The 16,904-nt window shown below is 53.7% G+C and overlaps 7 protein-coding genes across 7 annotated transcripts; 3 read left to right on the forward strand and 4 right to left on the reverse strand.

The window, feature by feature from the left end:
• Nucleotides 1-405: 405 nt before the first annotated feature.
• Nucleotides 406-1,236, reverse strand: CLAFUR5_07404 (uncharacterized protein; the record flags this gene model as incomplete). The annotated part of the gene is made up of 2 exons (XM_047906552.1): nt 406-604; nt 659-1,236. The coding sequence occupies 2 exons, from the start codon at nt 1,234-1,236 to the stop codon at nt 406-408; spliced, it is 777 nt and encodes a 258-aa protein (XP_047763410.1).
• Nucleotides 1,237-1,559: 323 nt separating this feature from the next.
• Nucleotides 1,560-5,448, reverse strand: CLAFUR5_07405 (putative inositol polyphosphate 5-phosphatase; the record flags this gene model as incomplete). The annotated part of the gene is made up of 2 exons (XM_047906553.1): nt 1,560-1,635; nt 1,688-5,448. The coding sequence occupies 2 exons, from the start codon at nt 5,446-5,448 to the stop codon at nt 1,560-1,562; spliced, it is 3,837 nt and encodes a 1,278-aa protein (XP_047763563.1).
• Nucleotides 5,449-6,063: 615 nt separating this feature from the next.
• Nucleotides 6,064-6,494, forward strand: CLAFUR5_07406 (uncharacterized protein; the record flags this gene model as incomplete). The annotated part of the gene is made up of 2 exons (XM_047906554.1): nt 6,064-6,068; nt 6,122-6,494. 2 exons carry the CDS (start codon nt 6,064-6,066, stop codon nt 6,492-6,494), a joined length of 378 nt encoding a protein of 125 aa, XP_047763562.1.
• Nucleotides 6,495-7,015: 521 nt separating this feature from the next.
• On the forward strand, nt 7,016-9,073 carry CLAFUR5_07407 (putative extracellular serine carboxypeptidase; the record flags this gene model as incomplete). The annotated part of the gene is made up of 2 exons (XM_047906555.1): nt 7,016-7,534; nt 7,592-9,073. 2 exons carry the CDS (start codon nt 7,016-7,018, stop codon nt 9,071-9,073), a joined length of 2,001 nt encoding a protein of 666 aa, XP_047763407.1.
• A 559-nt stretch (nt 9,074-9,632) lies between these two features.
• On the reverse strand, nt 9,633-10,943 carry CLAFUR5_07408 (uncharacterized protein; the record flags this gene model as incomplete). The annotated part of the gene is made up of 1 exon (XM_047906556.1): nt 9,633-10,943. One exon carries the CDS (start codon nt 10,941-10,943, stop codon nt 9,633-9,635), a length of 1,311 nt encoding a protein of 436 aa, XP_047763096.1.
• A 1,724-nt stretch (nt 10,944-12,667) lies between these two features.
• Nucleotides 12,668-14,173, reverse strand: CLAFUR5_07409 (Mitochondrial fusion and transport protein UGO1; the record flags this gene model as incomplete). The annotated part of the gene is made up of 1 exon (XM_047906557.1): nt 12,668-14,173. One exon carries the CDS (start codon nt 14,171-14,173, stop codon nt 12,668-12,670), a length of 1,506 nt encoding a protein of 501 aa, XP_047763095.1.
• A 257-nt stretch (nt 14,174-14,430) lies between these two features.
• On the forward strand, nt 14,431-15,129 carry CLAFUR5_07410 (Adrenodoxin, mitochondrial; the record flags this gene model as incomplete). The annotated part of the gene is made up of 2 exons (XM_047906558.1): nt 14,431-14,895; nt 14,962-15,129. The coding sequence occupies 2 exons, from the start codon at nt 14,431-14,433 to the stop codon at nt 15,127-15,129; spliced, it is 633 nt and encodes a 210-aa protein (XP_047762809.1).
• Between the last annotated feature and the right edge of the window lie 1,775 nt (nt 15,130-16,904).

The raw sequence follows: 16,904 nt of genomic DNA on the forward strand, positions 1-16,904 counted from the left end.
TGGCTGATGTTGATCTCGAAAGGGATACTGATGGCTGCAGCAAGAATACTTGTTTGTCAGTGTTGGGTCAAGTCGTGTGACTGTGTTGGAAACAACCAAAAGTGTCGAGCGAAGTGAGAATAAATGCGACTTGGAAGGAACAATGGTCAATTGTCATGCATGCAAGAACACGCGCATAGACAGGGTTCACGCGGCGACGTGTAGCACACACCACATTTTCAATTCACTTGCTACATTTGCGAGTGAGCACGATTTTCTGCGTGCGCGCGACGAACTCTTCGCGTCTTCATCGCTCGATGGGAACTCGACTTCTTCCCTTCCGCCAGTGCTGTTTCTGGCTCTCTCGGAAACGAACACCACAACGCCTCGCTTCTGCCAACAACATCTCTCATGCAATGCGATTGTCTAGTTACCCTCCTTGTGGGTACCCTTCTCGAACGAGCTGCGGTTCTTCTGCTCGTCGACACGGCGGCGCTCGAGGTCACGAACCATGTCTGGCGGGCTATCCTCGATGAGGTGAGAGTCCTCGCCCTCATTCAGGCCAGTCCACTTTGGCAGGCCGTCTGGAATGTCCATGACACGCTGGCTGTAGAACATGTGCATTCTGTTGTTATGTCAGTGAGCTGGGTCATCTCGAAGACAGTAAGGACAATCTCACCTTGGCTTGAAGTTCTCCTTATCCTTGTCAGACTTGAAGTGGATCAGACTTGGAAACAGCAGAATCATGTTGCGGCCCTCATCCATGATCGGGCTGTGGCAGAAGCTGCAGCGAACCTTGCAAGGCAATTGATGCTCGACAGACTTAGTCGATGGATCGTACCACTCGAGGTTGTGGTGGCCGTTCTTGAAGTTGATGTCATCCTTCTTGAAGATAGCAGCCCACTGGAATGGTGCAGCGTGCTGGGTCTGACAGGTAGTGCAGTGGCACAACTTGCTATCCAACGGCTCCTCTCTGCTCAGCTCGTACTCGACCTTGCCGCAATGGCAGCTGGCTTCATAGCGGTGCTTGAAGTGCTCGTTGCTGTCGTGGATTCTGTATGGTGCTCTCTTCTTCCACTCCTCCACACCCTCGCTGTCTCTCTCGGGTTCTGGTGCCATCTTGGTGGCTGAGAAGTTTCTTATCGTAGTGAAGGCAGGCGTGAAGTGACGATCGATCAACTGCGTGCGGGCGGTGGCTCGTGAAAGGGTTCGTGTTGCAAGGCTGGTATAGGCCGGCCTGAGAGTCTTCAAGCTCATCAATGAGGTGGAAAAATTGGGAGTGTTACGGTGGTCGTTTGAGAGTGGGATGCATTAACGGTGCAAACAAAGGGGAAAGATGCATCATACTTATCCTGCCTGCGTTCCACATATGCGCTCGCGTGCTTCAATGACCTGGTAATGACGCATGGAAACGAAACGAGGAGAGGAAGGCGCGACTGGAAAGAAGGCACGGATCACTGCACGACGCGGGGCGAAACTCAATCTTGCAGATCGTTAGACTTCGAAGATTAGGTTGTGCACCATCATCACGCGCTAGACATCAAGGACGACTTCATGATTGCTGTGATACATGTAGTAGGCTACGATACTGTGCCCTGTAGTGCTGTAGCGGCTTCTTTAGGAGACATGCCCAGGATATTGGTGAGGTATTCGAGTCTGTCAAGCATGTTAGCACTGATCATCGCATCTCCAGACCATCGACACTTACTGTGCAGCGCGAGCAATGCGCTGGCTCACGCCTTCAAACTCCTTCCCACACTTCTCCCACACAACGTCCCTCTTGTCCTGATCAACAGTCTTGATGCGCAGTCGTAGCCTTCCACTCACAGGACGATGATCGGATATCCTCAACTGATCCCACCTCTGGTAGTCCTCGAGCTTGACCTTACCAAGCCCGCGATAGAGTATCCGATCACACCATGCCGGCGCCCTTTTCTTCTCCGATGTGTCATAATCGTCAGTATGTACGTTGTATTTGTAGGTCGGCGCGAACGTGATCTGAGACTCCTGGAACGCTCGTAAGCGGAATCCGGGATTCTTCTTTCTGCTCAGTAGCAGCTGGTCACGCTCGAGCAGTTTCGCAAGGTTACCTTGTTGGACCTGCTTGATCACCGCGTCTCTCCCCATCGTATCGATCCGGTAATTAAGATCACCGTTCAAAACACATATCTCATGATCCATTATCATGCTGCCATCGCCACCGCCAGCGAAGACATCGCCATGGTCTGCTTCGCTTTGGTCGAGTGGATACGGCGGCAGCGCGTTAGCTTCCAGTATTTCCGCGATGTCGTTGTTACGATGCATTGTGTGGGTCTGTCCTGCAGCAAGATGGCAGTTGATGAAGCACAGACTGCTGTCATCCATGACCATGCGCAAGATCAGAGCTCCCTTGTTGCCGTGGTGGCCACCCATGCCTCGCTTGACCTCCGAGGTGTGCACATGTCGTATACGTGGACGGATGGAAGCTCTGACGAAGATGCAGGTGAACAGTCCTACCATACTCGCAGTGTGTAACAGGGTGTACGTCTCGCTGTTTGGCATGTGGTCGTCGAGACTCTTCGCAAGATGGTCTCGCCATGCTCGGTATTGGCGCGACATATGCTCCTGGTCAGCAGGATCTTTCTTCTTGCTCTTGAACAGCGATTTGGCGGTGACCTTCTTGTCTTCAAGGTCGACGAGCTCTTGGAACCCGAATACGAAGATGTCGGGTGCCTCGCGATACGTCATGAACTCGCGGAGGAACTCATTGTCGTCATGACTGTGGCCGAGATGCGAGGGCTTCGAAGCTCCAGCATTCCATGTCAGTACCGCCGCAGTCATCTCCCTGAAGGTGCAGAATTCTGAATCGCGACTGTGCATCTGGCTTTCAACCCAGTCGTCCTGCAGCATACCGTCCCAGATCCTCAGAAGCTGATCAGTCCCCAATGTGACAACATTGAGACGGCCCATCTTCCACATGGCCGAGGGATCCGCCTGAATTCCAAGAATAGGCTTCTCGTGGGCCTTCCAGTCCTTCTTCACAGTCCATGGACTTGTAGAAGTGTCGTATACATAGGCCATTCCCGTGCTATAGCCTGCCCAGAGGTAGTCACCGACACCTGTAAGAGAACTTATCTTATACAGGCTGACGTTGACAACTGCTTGGCATGTGTAGTTCTTGCGATTGTACACGCTCACCTTCCCGTCAGAATGGCCGAAGTAGATGAGCTCCTGTTTGCCATCCAAGGTGGCACCGCAGGTTATTTCACCGGCGGATGGCTGATTGAGAGGACTCTTTAGCACTTGAAAGTCCGTATCTGACTGGACACTAGGGTAGTACACCCTGATGTCCCTGCCTTGTGCTATCCAAAGCTGCCTGCCGGTGGCAATCGCATAGCTTTGGTTCTTTGGGACGCGCCAATTGTGGGTCTGTGAGTCCAGACTCGGCATACCCTTATGATCTGGCCGCCATACGTACAGGTCGCCTCCATCGTCCATAGTCCAGAGTTCGGAAGCATAGCGGAACATGCAAATCACTTCTCGTCTTGGGTGCGCATTGGTCTTTGTCTTCACGATACGCTCAGACGGTATGTCGACTTCGTGTATGTCACCAGAATTGGTTCCGAGCCACATCCGTTTGCCTTCGTCTTCTATTTCAGGTGAGGGCTTGAAAACGATGGAAGTGACTTTGACATTCTCCTTTTGGTTCTCCAGTTGCAGAAGCTGCGCGCCAGTCCGTATATTCCAGGCTTTCGTGATGTATCCACTCGTGCATAGATACTCGCCGCAGATCGCGAATAGCCTCGTGTCATATTCGGTTGGGATCTGCCAAGGCCTGACTTTGAACTTCGGTGCTCGTCGATTTGCTTGCGTCGCATCCGGGAAGTCTTGTGGACCTGCCACTTGATCACTATTCAAGCCGTACGGGGCAATATCCTCTTGGTCGTCACGCGAATGTCCAGCTCCATCATGCGTGGTAATCGCGGAAGCTGTAGCCGTGGGCGGTGGCGGCGGAGGACGTCGAGAGTCCATGGATCTACGTGGTGCAGGTATCGCCGGAGCTGTGGATGGAGGCTTCGCTCTTTGTAAATCTTGTGTCAACATTGACCTGGGCGCAGCTTGTACCGCGGGCGCAGAAGAAGGTATTGCTACGCCGCCAAAGCCTTGCGATAGAGCCGATTTGTGCGCAGTCTTTATGGCTGGGATCCGGGGCACACTCTCTGCCTCGGCGGCAGCAAATGGTCGCCGTAGCCCATCAGACGACTTCCTCGTTGCCAGCACATTGGAGAGCTTGCTTGGACTGGCCCTGCCCGAGCGAGCTTTGGGAGGGCTGTGACGACGAGTCTGCAATTCAGGTCTCACTGGCAGCCTCGGCCTATCTTCTTGTAGGTCTTCAGTGCTTGGAGCTTGTCGACCCTGGATTGATCGATACCGCGCAGGCATTGTTGGCGATCGCGTGAAGCCATTAGCGCGCGGATCTTTGTTCGCTGCGACTGCAGGATGAGTCGGCGCTGAGGTCCAGCTGTCCGGTAGTGAAGACGACTCCACAAATGATGCATCGGATTCACCACGCGCACGGCTAGCAAAGGACGCATCAGAATCGCCACGAAGTCGTTGTGCCCAAGAGGCATCAGAATCGTTACGAGGTCTCTGCGTCACAGGAGCAGCAGTCGTCGACTTTTGAGGAGGCTGCTTCGGTATTGGTAGACCCTTCCTGCCATCGGGCGAGCTGCCCTCGCTACTGGGTGGCGTACTAAAAGGTGAAATGCTCCGATCAGACAAGTGTGCCTCAGCCTCCGGGGCAGCGAGGTTGCTGGGCTTTTTGGCCAAGACAAGTGGTTTTGTAGGGACTCTCGGCTTCGCAGCTCGATTGATCGACGGCGCTTCTTTCTTAGGCTCCTGCTTTAAATTGAAATTCGGTGCCGGGAGTTGAGGCGCATCTTTGGCGACAGGTGAATCTGCAGATTGCAAGAACGCAGCTGCTCGAGCTTCCAGCGCGGGAGTAGCAGCCCTACTGATATTCCGCGAGTGAGACTTGGGCGATTCTGACGTTCGTTGTGGTGTTAGAGGTTGGACCGGAGTGCTGCCAAGGGATGTGGACGAGCGCATATCGATCGAGAATGTCTTCTGCGGTGATCGAGGGGAGTCCACTGTGACCAAAGGCGGAGAGTGCGGGTGTGGTGTATTGAACATGATAGAAGAGGGTCGTGGTGGAGGCGGGCCTGGCTTCAACTTTCGTGCTGTCGGTGCGATCGGTGTCGTCGGTACCACAGGAGCCCCAGCGGTACTCGATCCCGTCCCGACTGCACTGCTTTCTCCTCCAGCAGTCTTCGGTCTCGCTCCTGTATTTTGTGCGCTGAGCCATGCTGGCTTCTGCCCGACGGGCGACGGAGGTGCGGCATCGTCCTTCCCTAGGCTCTCGAACTGCGATCGCAGTGCCGAAAGTGGTCTCAAAGATGTGGTATCCGGCCCATCTCGATTCTGTGCCATATTGATGTTACTCCTCTATTGCAGCATCGGAGGTGTGTATTGGTAACAATATAGGCAGCCGTAAAGTTCGTGTCCTCAAGGCCCAGACATTGCTCTTCCCAGTCCCTCTCCATTCACTGCTGTCCATGCGCGCGTCGTGTTATTGCTATGGCAGTCGATGTAGAGAAAGTTGGACATTCATGCCGACAGGCCTCAAACCTACGAGGCCGTCATTCCGCACAGTCCCTGGCGTTCGTTGCAGCGGTTGTGGAAGTCGTGGGGAAAGGGCGATCGGCTGGCAGTTGCGACGGGCTGTGTGCTGCAGTGATTTGTAGGTGGGACTCCTTTTGCCTCTCTCGTATTCACTGGTCGTGTAGGGGTTGTTGTTGTGTGCCTGAGAACGGAGGCTTAGACTTTCATACGAGAGCGAAAGCCACGCCGCGTCACGTTGTGTGAAGAGCGCCTTCCGGATCAACGTTTCACAGCACTCGGCCGTCGGCAACTGGACCCTTGCATGTTTCCCCCCCGGAAGGCGCGTCTTAATTTCGGCGGCAAGCACGAGCGTGAAGACACAAACAACATCTGGGACTGTCGATACCATAGCGCAGCAGCCACTCTTGTAAAGACATAGCCAAGATGTGGTATGTATCGTTCGGCAGTTGTGACTACTGCACATTGTACTAACCTCTCAAAGTAAACACGTTCTCAACGCCCAAGTCTCGATCCGATCTCCCTGCTGCAAACAGTGGTTCGACTGCGCCGAGTGCCATGCCGAGACGCAAGACCATGGTCTGAAGCAGGCTATGGAGATGGTCTTCGCGTGTAAGAAGTGCAAGAAGTGCTTCAGGAAGGACATGACCGAGTACGATGAGCAAGACGAGTTCTGCCCACACTGCGACAACCACTACGTGATCGAGGCGAAGGAGCCAAAGGCACGACTCGCGGTTGAGGGAGAGGATGTCAGAAAAGATGCGCGTATGCTCAAAGATGAGCGGGTCAAGCCGAAGCTGCTACCAGAGGATCTGTCCATATTTGATGATGAGCTGGAGGCTGCCAGGCTGGGCTGAAGGAGGACGACTTTGACGGCAAACGCCACAACGAACAAGAGCACGAAGGACATCAATTTTGCAGGGAGGATGCCAGGACATGGAATGAGTCTGCCAGCGTTGCTCCGCCATACCTAAGGACATTTCCCACGCTCTGGCGATCACCTTCTTGCGCACAAAAAGACTCGGTCCCGCTACGAATCGAACGTAAGTCTTCTGTTCGCAGGAGCTTTTTCGTTGAGGCACCGAACCGTCCACGCCCAAGCGATATAAACGTGTGGCACATTGGCCTCAACTCACAATTGCCAGATGTGCTTGCCGCTGCACCACAGGACCCGAGAACTATAGGAGCTCATATTTGAGGCTGCATATGAATGCTATCAGGCTGGACGTACCTTTTCGATGTTGCAAACATCGTAGGAATGCCACTTAGCTGGAAGTAACCAGCAATCGCGACCGAGACTTGTGCGCTATGGCTTGAAGAGAGCACGAAGCGAGACTTGACATGCAATGTCACGACGAGCACAATCAGTCACTCATGAATGCCTGCAGACATCTTCATCGCCAAGAGAAATTTTCATACAAATAAGCACGACAAGCATACCCCAGCAAGCATCTATACCTTGGCTCTAGTGCTTTATCATGGTATGCGAACCACACGATGCGACTTCATCCGCCATACCCCACTTCAATGTGACGATCCTCCACCGCCAGTGTCGCTACATGCTTCTTCGGTCTTAGCTTGTGGCCTATCTCGTCTTTCCAGTGCAACATTACGACACCGAAGGAAGCGTTATCGAATGGCTGGTCGGATCGTGTGCGGCTGCCTGCCCAGGTTGAACCATGTAGAGAATCGAACTCAACTTCACTTCGCAACTCTCAACGATCATCTCTGTATGTATTCACATTGTAGACTGACGCCGGCCATGCAAAAGTCACAGCTAGCAGCAGCTCTGCTGCACATTGCTGGTGCTTATGGCACATCCGACAGCACACCTTCTCGGCTTGAATCACGACAGGCAAGACCCAGCACATATGCAGCTCACACAATCGACCAACCAGTAAGATACTTCCACAGCTGCAGTAACACAAGACAAGCGCATTCTAACGCCATACAGATTGATCATGCCCAATTTCACAACGACTGCAAGTACGAACCACACACCAACGCAACCTTCAAGCAACGCTACTTCTTCGACGACACCTACTACCAGGCAGGAGGGCCAGTCTTCCTCTACATCGGAGGCGAGACCAGTGGCGAGAGCCGCTTCTCGAACTTGGAAACCGGCATCATCCAGATCCGGATGAATGCCACCAACGGCCTCGGCATCATCCTTGAGAATCGCTACTATGGCGAGAGTTACCCGTACAACTCATCTACCACGGATGAGCTGCGTTTCTTGACTACCGATCAAACGATTGCGGACAATGAGTACTTCGCCAAACATGCCGTCTTCCCTGGCGTCAATGGCAGCTTAAGCCCAGCGGATACACCCTGGATTCTGTACGGTGGCAGTTTGGCCGGTGCTCAGACCGCGTTCTCTCTGAAGACGTACCCAGGAACTCTATGGGGTGGCATCGCATCAAGTGGCACTTCATTAGCAACTTTGGGTGCCGAGACCTGGTTTGACCCATACCAAAAGTTCGGTCCTCAAGATTGCATTGGCAGCCTCAACGCCATCGTCGACAAGATTGACGAAGTCTTCGAAAGTGGTAACGTAGCTCACATTGCACACATGAAGTCCATCTTCGGCCTCCAAGACCTCACCAATCTCGACTTCGCCCAAGCAATCGCCTATCCTCTGGGCAATCCTGGTAACTATCCCACGTCAACCTGGCAAGAACTAAACTGGCACCCAGCTTACAGCTCGGACGATATCTTCCTGTTCTGCACCAACATCACAAACGCCAACGCACCCGAAAACATCACTTCAACCGACTACACCCTCGCGCCATACACCCGCAACGAAACCTGGACGAACCTAGGCAACTACGCAAACTACATCAAATCCTACCTCACGCCCGCCACCTGCGAAGCCAACCAAACAATCATCGACTGCTACGCCATAACCCCCAACACAACCTCCTACATCGGCAGTAGCGCCAACAACGCAGGCCGCTCATATCTCTACAGCACATGTACCGAGCAAGGAGCCTATCTCGCTGCACGCCAGAACAGCACCCAGCCCTCCCTCCTATCCCGTATCGTAACACCAGCGTACCAGCAACAATGGTGCACATGGGCGTTCCCAGCAGGCACACACAACAAGATCCCATCCACCCCCGATTTGGACGCATACAACAAATTCGGTGGCAACAGCGTGATCGCAGATCGCCTGGCGCATATTGATGGAGAGCAGGATGTGTGGTTGCCGTTGTGTTATCATGCGGACAGTGCGCCGAAAAGGTTCACGAGGAATGCGACGGATGCGTATTTGCATCCGCAGCTGCTGATCACGGGTGGAGGACACCACTGGGATAGTTATGGGATTCTGGACGTCGAAGCGGAACCTTCGTTTATCAGGGAAGCTCACCACTGGGAGATCAGGGTTGTGAAGAAGTGGATTGAAATGTTCGACGATCAGAAGAAGGGGACGTAGTGAAGTGGCGCACAGGGCCAGACTGGTGCAGAAGTCGTGCTGCAGATTCAAGAGATCATGAAAGCACTGCGTGAATCTTGTAACGAGCTTCACATGACCCGAGCCACTCTAACGTCTGACCATTTTCACATGCTTGTCTATCCCAAGCCTCAACCCTTCCAGCTTTTACTTATCCTCACGCTTGCCCTCCTCTGCAATCGAGGCGCTACGCCTTTTGGTAGCCATCTGGCTGACGAGCGCTGCGCCGATCCCGTAGAGTGCTGCGAAGCGCTGTTGGCTTGTGGCTCTTGCATGAAGTGTGTCAATATCGCTTACAGATCACTGCGAGACCGAAGCTCACAAGTGGCATTGGACGGTACGTCGCGTGCTTGGTCGCGGGGCGTCAAAAGTCCATCCTCTCGAGTCGTCTATAGTCGAAGGTGGTATGCGCATGTAGTGGTGTGGAAAAGAGTAGCTTGCTGACTGTATCTTATGTGTTGTCGGGGCGATCCCCAAGTAAATTTCAGATAACAAAGTTCTTTACATCATATGCCAGTATCTGTTCACTCAGGTTGAACATTCACTCCCCCCTCCGAAAAATCTTCTCCTGACACTCCCTAACCCCACTCGCCGTCAACACGCCCCTCGAAAACCTATCCGCCGCAGCCTTCTGACTCAACGCCGCGAGCAAACTCTCAACTCTCCCCGCCTCGTCCCCCTGTAACGCAAAGGAAAGTTTCACCGACTCCATCATCCTCTCACACTGCTCGACCTCCTCCCAATAGCCAGCACGCTCAAAGTAAGCCCGTGCGAACTCGAGGTGAAATGTCCCGACGTAGGGACTTTGGGCCACTTCAGGTTGGCAGCACCAGTAGGAGGCGCGGTAGAGGTTGAGGGCGGTTGTGTAGGCTTCTGTGGAGAGGGTGGCGGAGGTGTGGGGGGATGGGAAGGAAGGGTATCGGTCCAGGAGGCGGAGGATCGAGGAGTCGAGTGTGAGGGACAGCATCCAATACGTCGTGCATTGGGAGGCGTGGCTGACGGATTTGAAGTGGTAGTATGTATCGAAAGGATCCGAAGTAGTGGTGCTGAGGTTGCTGTCGCGAGGTAGAAGTCGTGTCTCATATCCCTTCCCAAACGTCTCCATCCAATCCTGAAAATCACCCCTCAGCTGCAATTGATCCCGATAAAGACCCCCCAACAACCCCCTCACCTCCCCCTCCCCCAGCGTCGTACTCTCCATCACCGCATCAGCCCTGGCCAACAGCCTCGGCACCCGCGCCCTCAAATCGTAAAGCGCCACCCCAGGATCAATCTTCGCCCTCACCCTCGTCAGCGCCCTCCATTCCGGGCGTTCAAACATACTCGCCCGCCTTCTCGCAATATCCAAATACAACGAGCAGAACCTCACAGTCTGAAACAGCTTCCAATCATACTCCGTCTTCAACAAATCTTCAGGTCCGCAAGCTTTCATATACTGCTGCACCGCGTGGAGATGCAAATGCCAGCCGCGATCATTCTTGGTGCTGTGGGCGAGCGTATCAAATAACTCGCGGAGTCGGAGGATCATCATAGACGACACAGCAGCTCTGAACCTCGTCTTCTTGGGCGCAACGTTGAGTTCAAGGCTGAGGAGCTTGATGGCGGAGCTGTAGCGGATGCGGGCTTCGGAGAGGAGGTTGCGGTCTTGGTAGGCTGTGCCGAGACCAACGTAGCAGAGGGTGTCGAGGGCCGCCTGCACTGCGGGCGAGGAGATTTCGATGTTGGGCATGTCGCTCAGACCCGAGTTGTGGAAGAGGGCTATGCTGTCACCTTTGGAGTGCATGTGTAGCAGGTGCATGAGGAACTGTTGGCGATATAGATCTCGGGGTGAGACTGGCGTGTAGAGGGACATGTTGTCGCTGTCGCAGCCGTTGTTGGGCCAGGTGATGTCGGGTACATGTTGTTCTTGGACTTCGTAGGTCGCCTGGGAGTTTGGGCTGGTATCACGCTCTGTGGTATGCTGAACAGTTTCCAGGGCAGATCTTTCTTCTGTGTATGTCGTCTTCCGTGTGACGACAGAGTTTGGCGGTGAAGGACGATAGCTGGGCTCGTAGGCGAAGAAGATAGTTTTGGTAGGCTTCTGGTATCGAGGACACGGTTGGCCATACCGCACGCAGCGTCGACACCCAGGTCTACTCTTGTCGCACTGAACAAAGATCAGTAAACATCGTTGCATGCCCGAGTCGATAGTACAGTCCTGGGTATAGTTTTTACAACCCCTGTATTTACGCTAACCCCTTCCGGCTGTCCATGTCCATCTCAGAAGGTGTTGCTACCTTCAATCTCACTATCAAGAATGGGCCAAGCTCACACCTGAGGATATACAACGTATATGCAAGAGTATGCGAGAGCGCTGCGAGGCAGTAATAGCCAACAATGGAGGACACACCAGGTGGTGAGCTACGCCAAGCAGTGGATACATCCTTCCTAATGAGGAAAGGTGGAAGAACAGGGATTGTAAAATCTATGCCCAGGACTGTATCCTACCTTGACCTTTCTGTGGTGGCACAGTCTGCAGGCAGCAAGCTCGGTGACACCCATGTTGTCAGTATCGGTGGAAAAGGGAATAGATGATGTTGAGAGGTCGTATACGCCGAGTCTTATCTACTGTAAGCTCTTGGAACATTGCTTGGTATGATGCTCAAAGTGCTATACCTCAGCATGTGAGCTCGCGCTTGCCAAGAGTAGACAGATCTGTGCTACATCGCTTATGCTAGCTGGAGCAGCGTCGTGGTCGTATGCAGGCCGTGATTGGGCGGCGCATGCGCAAATAGCAGCTGAACAGCGGCCGGTCGCCGCATGCCTCTAAGGGTGTTGGTAATTCACGAGGTCGAAAATGGTCCTGCGGCAGCCTACAACATCCTTTTCCGCTGTTGGTATCTAGGTTCTCTTTGGATTGGTCAGGCTGAAGTAGTGAGTCGCAGCCAGTGGAAGTGCTTGTAGTGTCGGACAGAAGTCAGCATCAAATGCTCATTTGAAGTGTGTTGGCTGCATGGAGCGCTCAGCGAACGTGGACGAAGACGTCTATTGCTCCTTCCGCCCTATAAGGCGAATGAGTCCCATCAAACGTCGTTGTCTGACACGAGAATGCACACGGTGGCTCTTCCGGCGAATTTGTCGGGCAATGGTCCGGCATTCCGTGGGTTGCACAATTGCGTGGTAGGTACTCTTTGCATGCTGATTCATCGAGCACTCGTACAGGCCACGAGGCCCATAGTGAACGACGTGACTTCCATTTCTGGGACGGAGCCCTGTCGAAGCTGATTAAGTTGAGCTTTTGTGGACGCCGCAAGACGCACAGCTTGTGGTCGTCTTCGGCTCCGAACTTACCGAGGACGCGCAGTAATCGATACACCGCTAATGTCTCAAGTCGCAAAGACGTCGCCCTTAGAGGTATGCAAGGACGAGCTGGTGATGATAGTGGCTGATATATGTCCCGTGCGATAACAAATGTTGACGCCGGTACTTGAGCTGAGTTCGATCTGCAGGTGACACAACGCCTTATGCTAGATAATCTGTCATCGGAAGGAAAGGGGTATCATCTGTTGCAATCATCAATGAAACATACTAGGGCGCTCAAAATTGCCCACCGCTCTTCACGTCACCAGGACCCAACGCGCCTGCTCCCCAGACACCTGCCAAACCCCAAAAGCCGACTCGCCAGCCTCGGACGAGACCTGCAGCGCCTTGACCTCTTCGTGTCCGAAGCATTCCGTTGGCGGCTGTCGTTGTCGTCTCCCCTTCGAGGTACATGATACCGTATACTGTGGCCCAGACACCGGTGTAAGGCGCAGGATCGATGACAAGCGGTACATCTGACTGTGCCTTCTTTATTGCGTTGACTTGTGCTCTTCGCACCACGGTCTCCAGTGGTAGTCGGATGAACAGCTCGCTGAGCGAGGTCGTGAATGCCGCAAGCGACCAAAGACCCGGTGTCGTTTCTGGAGCTAGTCGCATCTGTCGCCTCAGGAAGAGTGGAGAAGCAGCCGAGAAGATGTTGGGTATTGAGTGGAACAGAGCCGTTGGCAGCCATAGGTCTGATGATGCCACCAAGGAAGGTAGGCACTTGAGGTTCGATAGCAGACCTCTTGGTGGATGAGATACCGGTGTTACTATCAGCCTCGTTCGGACCAGATCCAACGGCGCCAAAAGCAGACCGGTAATACAGCTGGCGAGGCCGACCACTATCAACGACCCTATCGCGTTGGGGCTGTCACTAAGGTCGATACCACTGAAGCCAGCGCCTCGCGAGCTCAATCCAGGTGCTAGACCGCCGTGGTCTGGACCGGGCAGATCTGGAAGTCCGAGTATGGCCAGCAATAAGCTTCTTACGAACGAGTCTGTAGTTCGCAGAAGTGTTGAGTACAGAAAAGTGGTGTTGCTGGCTCGCCATAGCCCGACGGCGCCAGACGTGTTGTATAAGGCCGATATGGCATTCATGATACTGGCTGGCTTTTTGTTTATGATCTTGTAATCATTCACATCATCCTGCTCTCTCCTGTTCCGTGGCCGAGGTGTCGGTGAAGGTGATGCATTCTGGCTTGGCGGTGTTCGTCTCCGTTTCCTTGGTGATCGACTCCGTGGTGCAGTAGAAGTGAAGTAGTCTGGGATATCGTCGCTGCGGTCGCTGTCGTAGCTGTCGTCTGATTCATCGTCGTAATGTTGGTCCTTGCCTCGCCCTCTGACGCTGCCTCCCTGTCTGCTAGACGCACGACTCCTCTTCTTCTGCGGTGTTGCTGCCGTCGCGGAAGAAGGTGGCAAGGCGACCTGCAGTATCGTTTTGGACACATCAAAGGGCTGTGCCAACAGGACTGAAGTATACCGCCATGCCAGGGTGTCGAACAAGCTCCGTGTGTGCTGCCATGCTTCGCTCGTCGTGGATTTGATGTCAATGTCGATTTCGAACAAGTCACGAGCACTGCTCCCTATCGATGCGCCTGATCTGGGAGGGCTGACTTTCGCGACATGCGGTGTTTGTGATGCTGAAGCCGAAGCAGATGTGCCAATCGAGGGCGGGATGTAGTATGGTCGCAGCGGATTCGGCTCGCGCGAGGGCGTCATGGGGAAGCGGTCTCTGTCCATCGTGTCGACTGCCTGCCGAGACCAGTATTGATGTGGAAGACGAGCAGGATGTCGGTAAAGTGCTGTGTCATTCATTACCTGATGCTGCCCGCATGCGGCTCCATCGTCACCCCCGAGATAGCGCGAATCGAGGATGTGCCCATGAATATTCCAGCTAAAATTGATTACCTCACCAAAGACATCACTTTTCTCGCCCCACAGACATACATGTAGCTTGGACAACCACATCATTTGCACATCTCGTACATACGGCAGCGATGGTCCAAATACAGTGCACAGCAGTCTCGCGGACGATGTCATCCTGCCTACGAACCGCATCGCGAGAAACACGGACTCAATGGCGGCCCATACATCACCAGAGACATCTCACCACCCAATCATCACCACAACCTCAACAACTCCTACGGACGAGGACATCGCAGCCGCACCCATCACGTATGACTCGATTGCCTCTATCGCGAACGCATGACATATCACGACCCTTCACAACAACGCCCACACGGCAACATGGCGACCTCACGCCTCCCAAGCCTGGTGAGGAAAGAAAAGTAACCTTCATCGACAAGGAGGGCCACGAACACACCTTTGTTGTATCAGACGGAGACAATCTGCTGGATATCGCTCAAGCAAACGATCTAGAGATGGAGGGCGCATGTGGAGGGAGTTGTGCGTGCAGTACATGTCATGTCATGGTAGCTGGGGATGAGATGTATGATAAGATGGTAGGTTGACCAACATACAGGCGGAATCACATTGGATCTGGGTAACATGAGCTAACGCGACTACAGGAAGAACCCTCAGACGACGAAAACGACATGCTGGACCTAGCCTTCGGTCTGACAGAAACGAGTCGACTGGGCTGTCAAGTAGAAATGCGGAAAGAGCTGGATGGGTTGGTAGTAAAGCTACCATCCATGACGAGGAATTTGCAGGCGAGTGATTTCGAGTCCAAGTAATGAGAGGGAACTACAGCACCATGCAGGAGCAGGGAGATTCATACCTCTCCGCGCAACGAAATGTACAGCATGAAAAAGCGGGAATTGCATAGCGTGGCGATTTTCATGGTACAGTAGTAGAAGCCCGTGAACGAGATGCCCATATCGGCTGGCCATAATGTATACGACTCTTCTCTTCCAGCCACCCATTCACCATGGCCCGAGCCATCATTTCACGACGATTGATCGCTGCTTGGCTACGACCGATAGAGGGTGCTCGCAGACTTGACCAACTCCTTCGTTAGCGTTCGGCGAGGAAGTATCAAAAGCGCCTCTGAGATCTTGTACCGGAACTTGGACGCAGTAGCCAGAGACACCAGCTAGATGAGCTTTTAAGGAGAACGATACGAGGGTTCGGAACACGCCAGATGTAGCAGGTGGCCCGATTGCATACTGATGCCGGGAAGGTCGTATCACTGAGCCGAGTCCAGCTGGAACAATCGCTGGTGGTGGCATGGTTTGCTCGTTTGCTCACTGGTGCCTCAGGCAGCTAGTGTTGAGGTAGTGTGCGAGCTAAACGTGTGGGACGCCAGTAACATGCTCCCTGTCAGATCTCTGCTCTTGGTTCTCGCTGACGGGTGTTTGAAGACTACATTGACAACGTCTACGAAGTTTTGAGATGATGCGATGGAGCTTGCCGTCGCCATTACGGTTTACATCTCTACGTGCAGGCCAAACCCCTTTTTTCTCGAATGTGGTCAACGAATGATACGCAAAGTGCTCTGCGTCCACCGTCTGATACACACCGTGGGATGGAGCAGTAGAAGAGCAGTCACCATATTCTCCCTCCAACCACAAATGCTTCGTCTCCTGCGATAGGCGCATGTACTGCCTTGCTGGTAAAGCAGCACCGTCCATCCCTATCTTGATCTTCCACCTCAACCTGGCCCCACAGCTCACAGCCATATATGCTGGACCCGCGTCACTACGTGGTCTACGACACGCAGCAGCGATTACAAGAGAGCAAATTGCTGCCAACGGCGTACCGCCTGGAAATCTTCCTAACCCAAACCCAATCAACATGCCATGCATCAGCGAACCGACCAAGACGAGGAGAAGCACGGGTAACACAGTGAAGCCTAGCCGTTGGCACAAGTTTCCGGTACGCGGCACCGTTATAGTACGGCTGTATACGTACCACGAAGATTGCTTGCGACGCCAGCCAGTGGAGGAATGTGCTGGCAGAGAGCAGGGGCACGCCGTACCTGTAGGGTAAAGAGGGGAAGTAGGAGGATCTCTGCGACTCGAGAGACTCCGTCGCTCGTAGTGGCTTCTTGCGTAGGTAGTACCGAGTCCACGATTGTTCATTTTGGGTCAACAGGACTGGGTCACTAGGAAAGGCGACCTGTTGTTCAAGGATTGCATGTACTTTCTGCCTATGGATGTCAACAACAATGCCGCCTGTATCCCCCCACCCTTGCTCTTCCGCCTGCCACCCAAGGGACAACTCATCAGCGCCAAGGCTCGGGGAGGCCATGCAACATGATCTAGGATAGACCGCATGTGCCTCCCGATCTGCCTCCAACATCCAGCGCCTACAGCATCAACATAGCCCTGCACGCCACTTTTGCATGTCAGGATCGCGCTGGACACAGGGATGATCCTAGAGCATCGAGAAATGGCTGAATCGCTGCTCGCCGAAGTATTGCTTACGAAGCATGCCGTTGCCAGGCTTTCAGAGGCACGTCACCCAATCAGAAGGGGACGGCCCACCGTCCCAAGTGGAAAATCAGCGG

Source organism: Fulvia fulva, chromosome 6, assembly GCF_020509005.1.
Source record: "Fulvia fulva chromosome 6, complete sequence".
Taxonomy (NCBI): Eukaryota; Fungi; Ascomycota; class Dothideomycetes; order Mycosphaerellales; family Mycosphaerellaceae; genus Fulvia; species Fulvia fulva.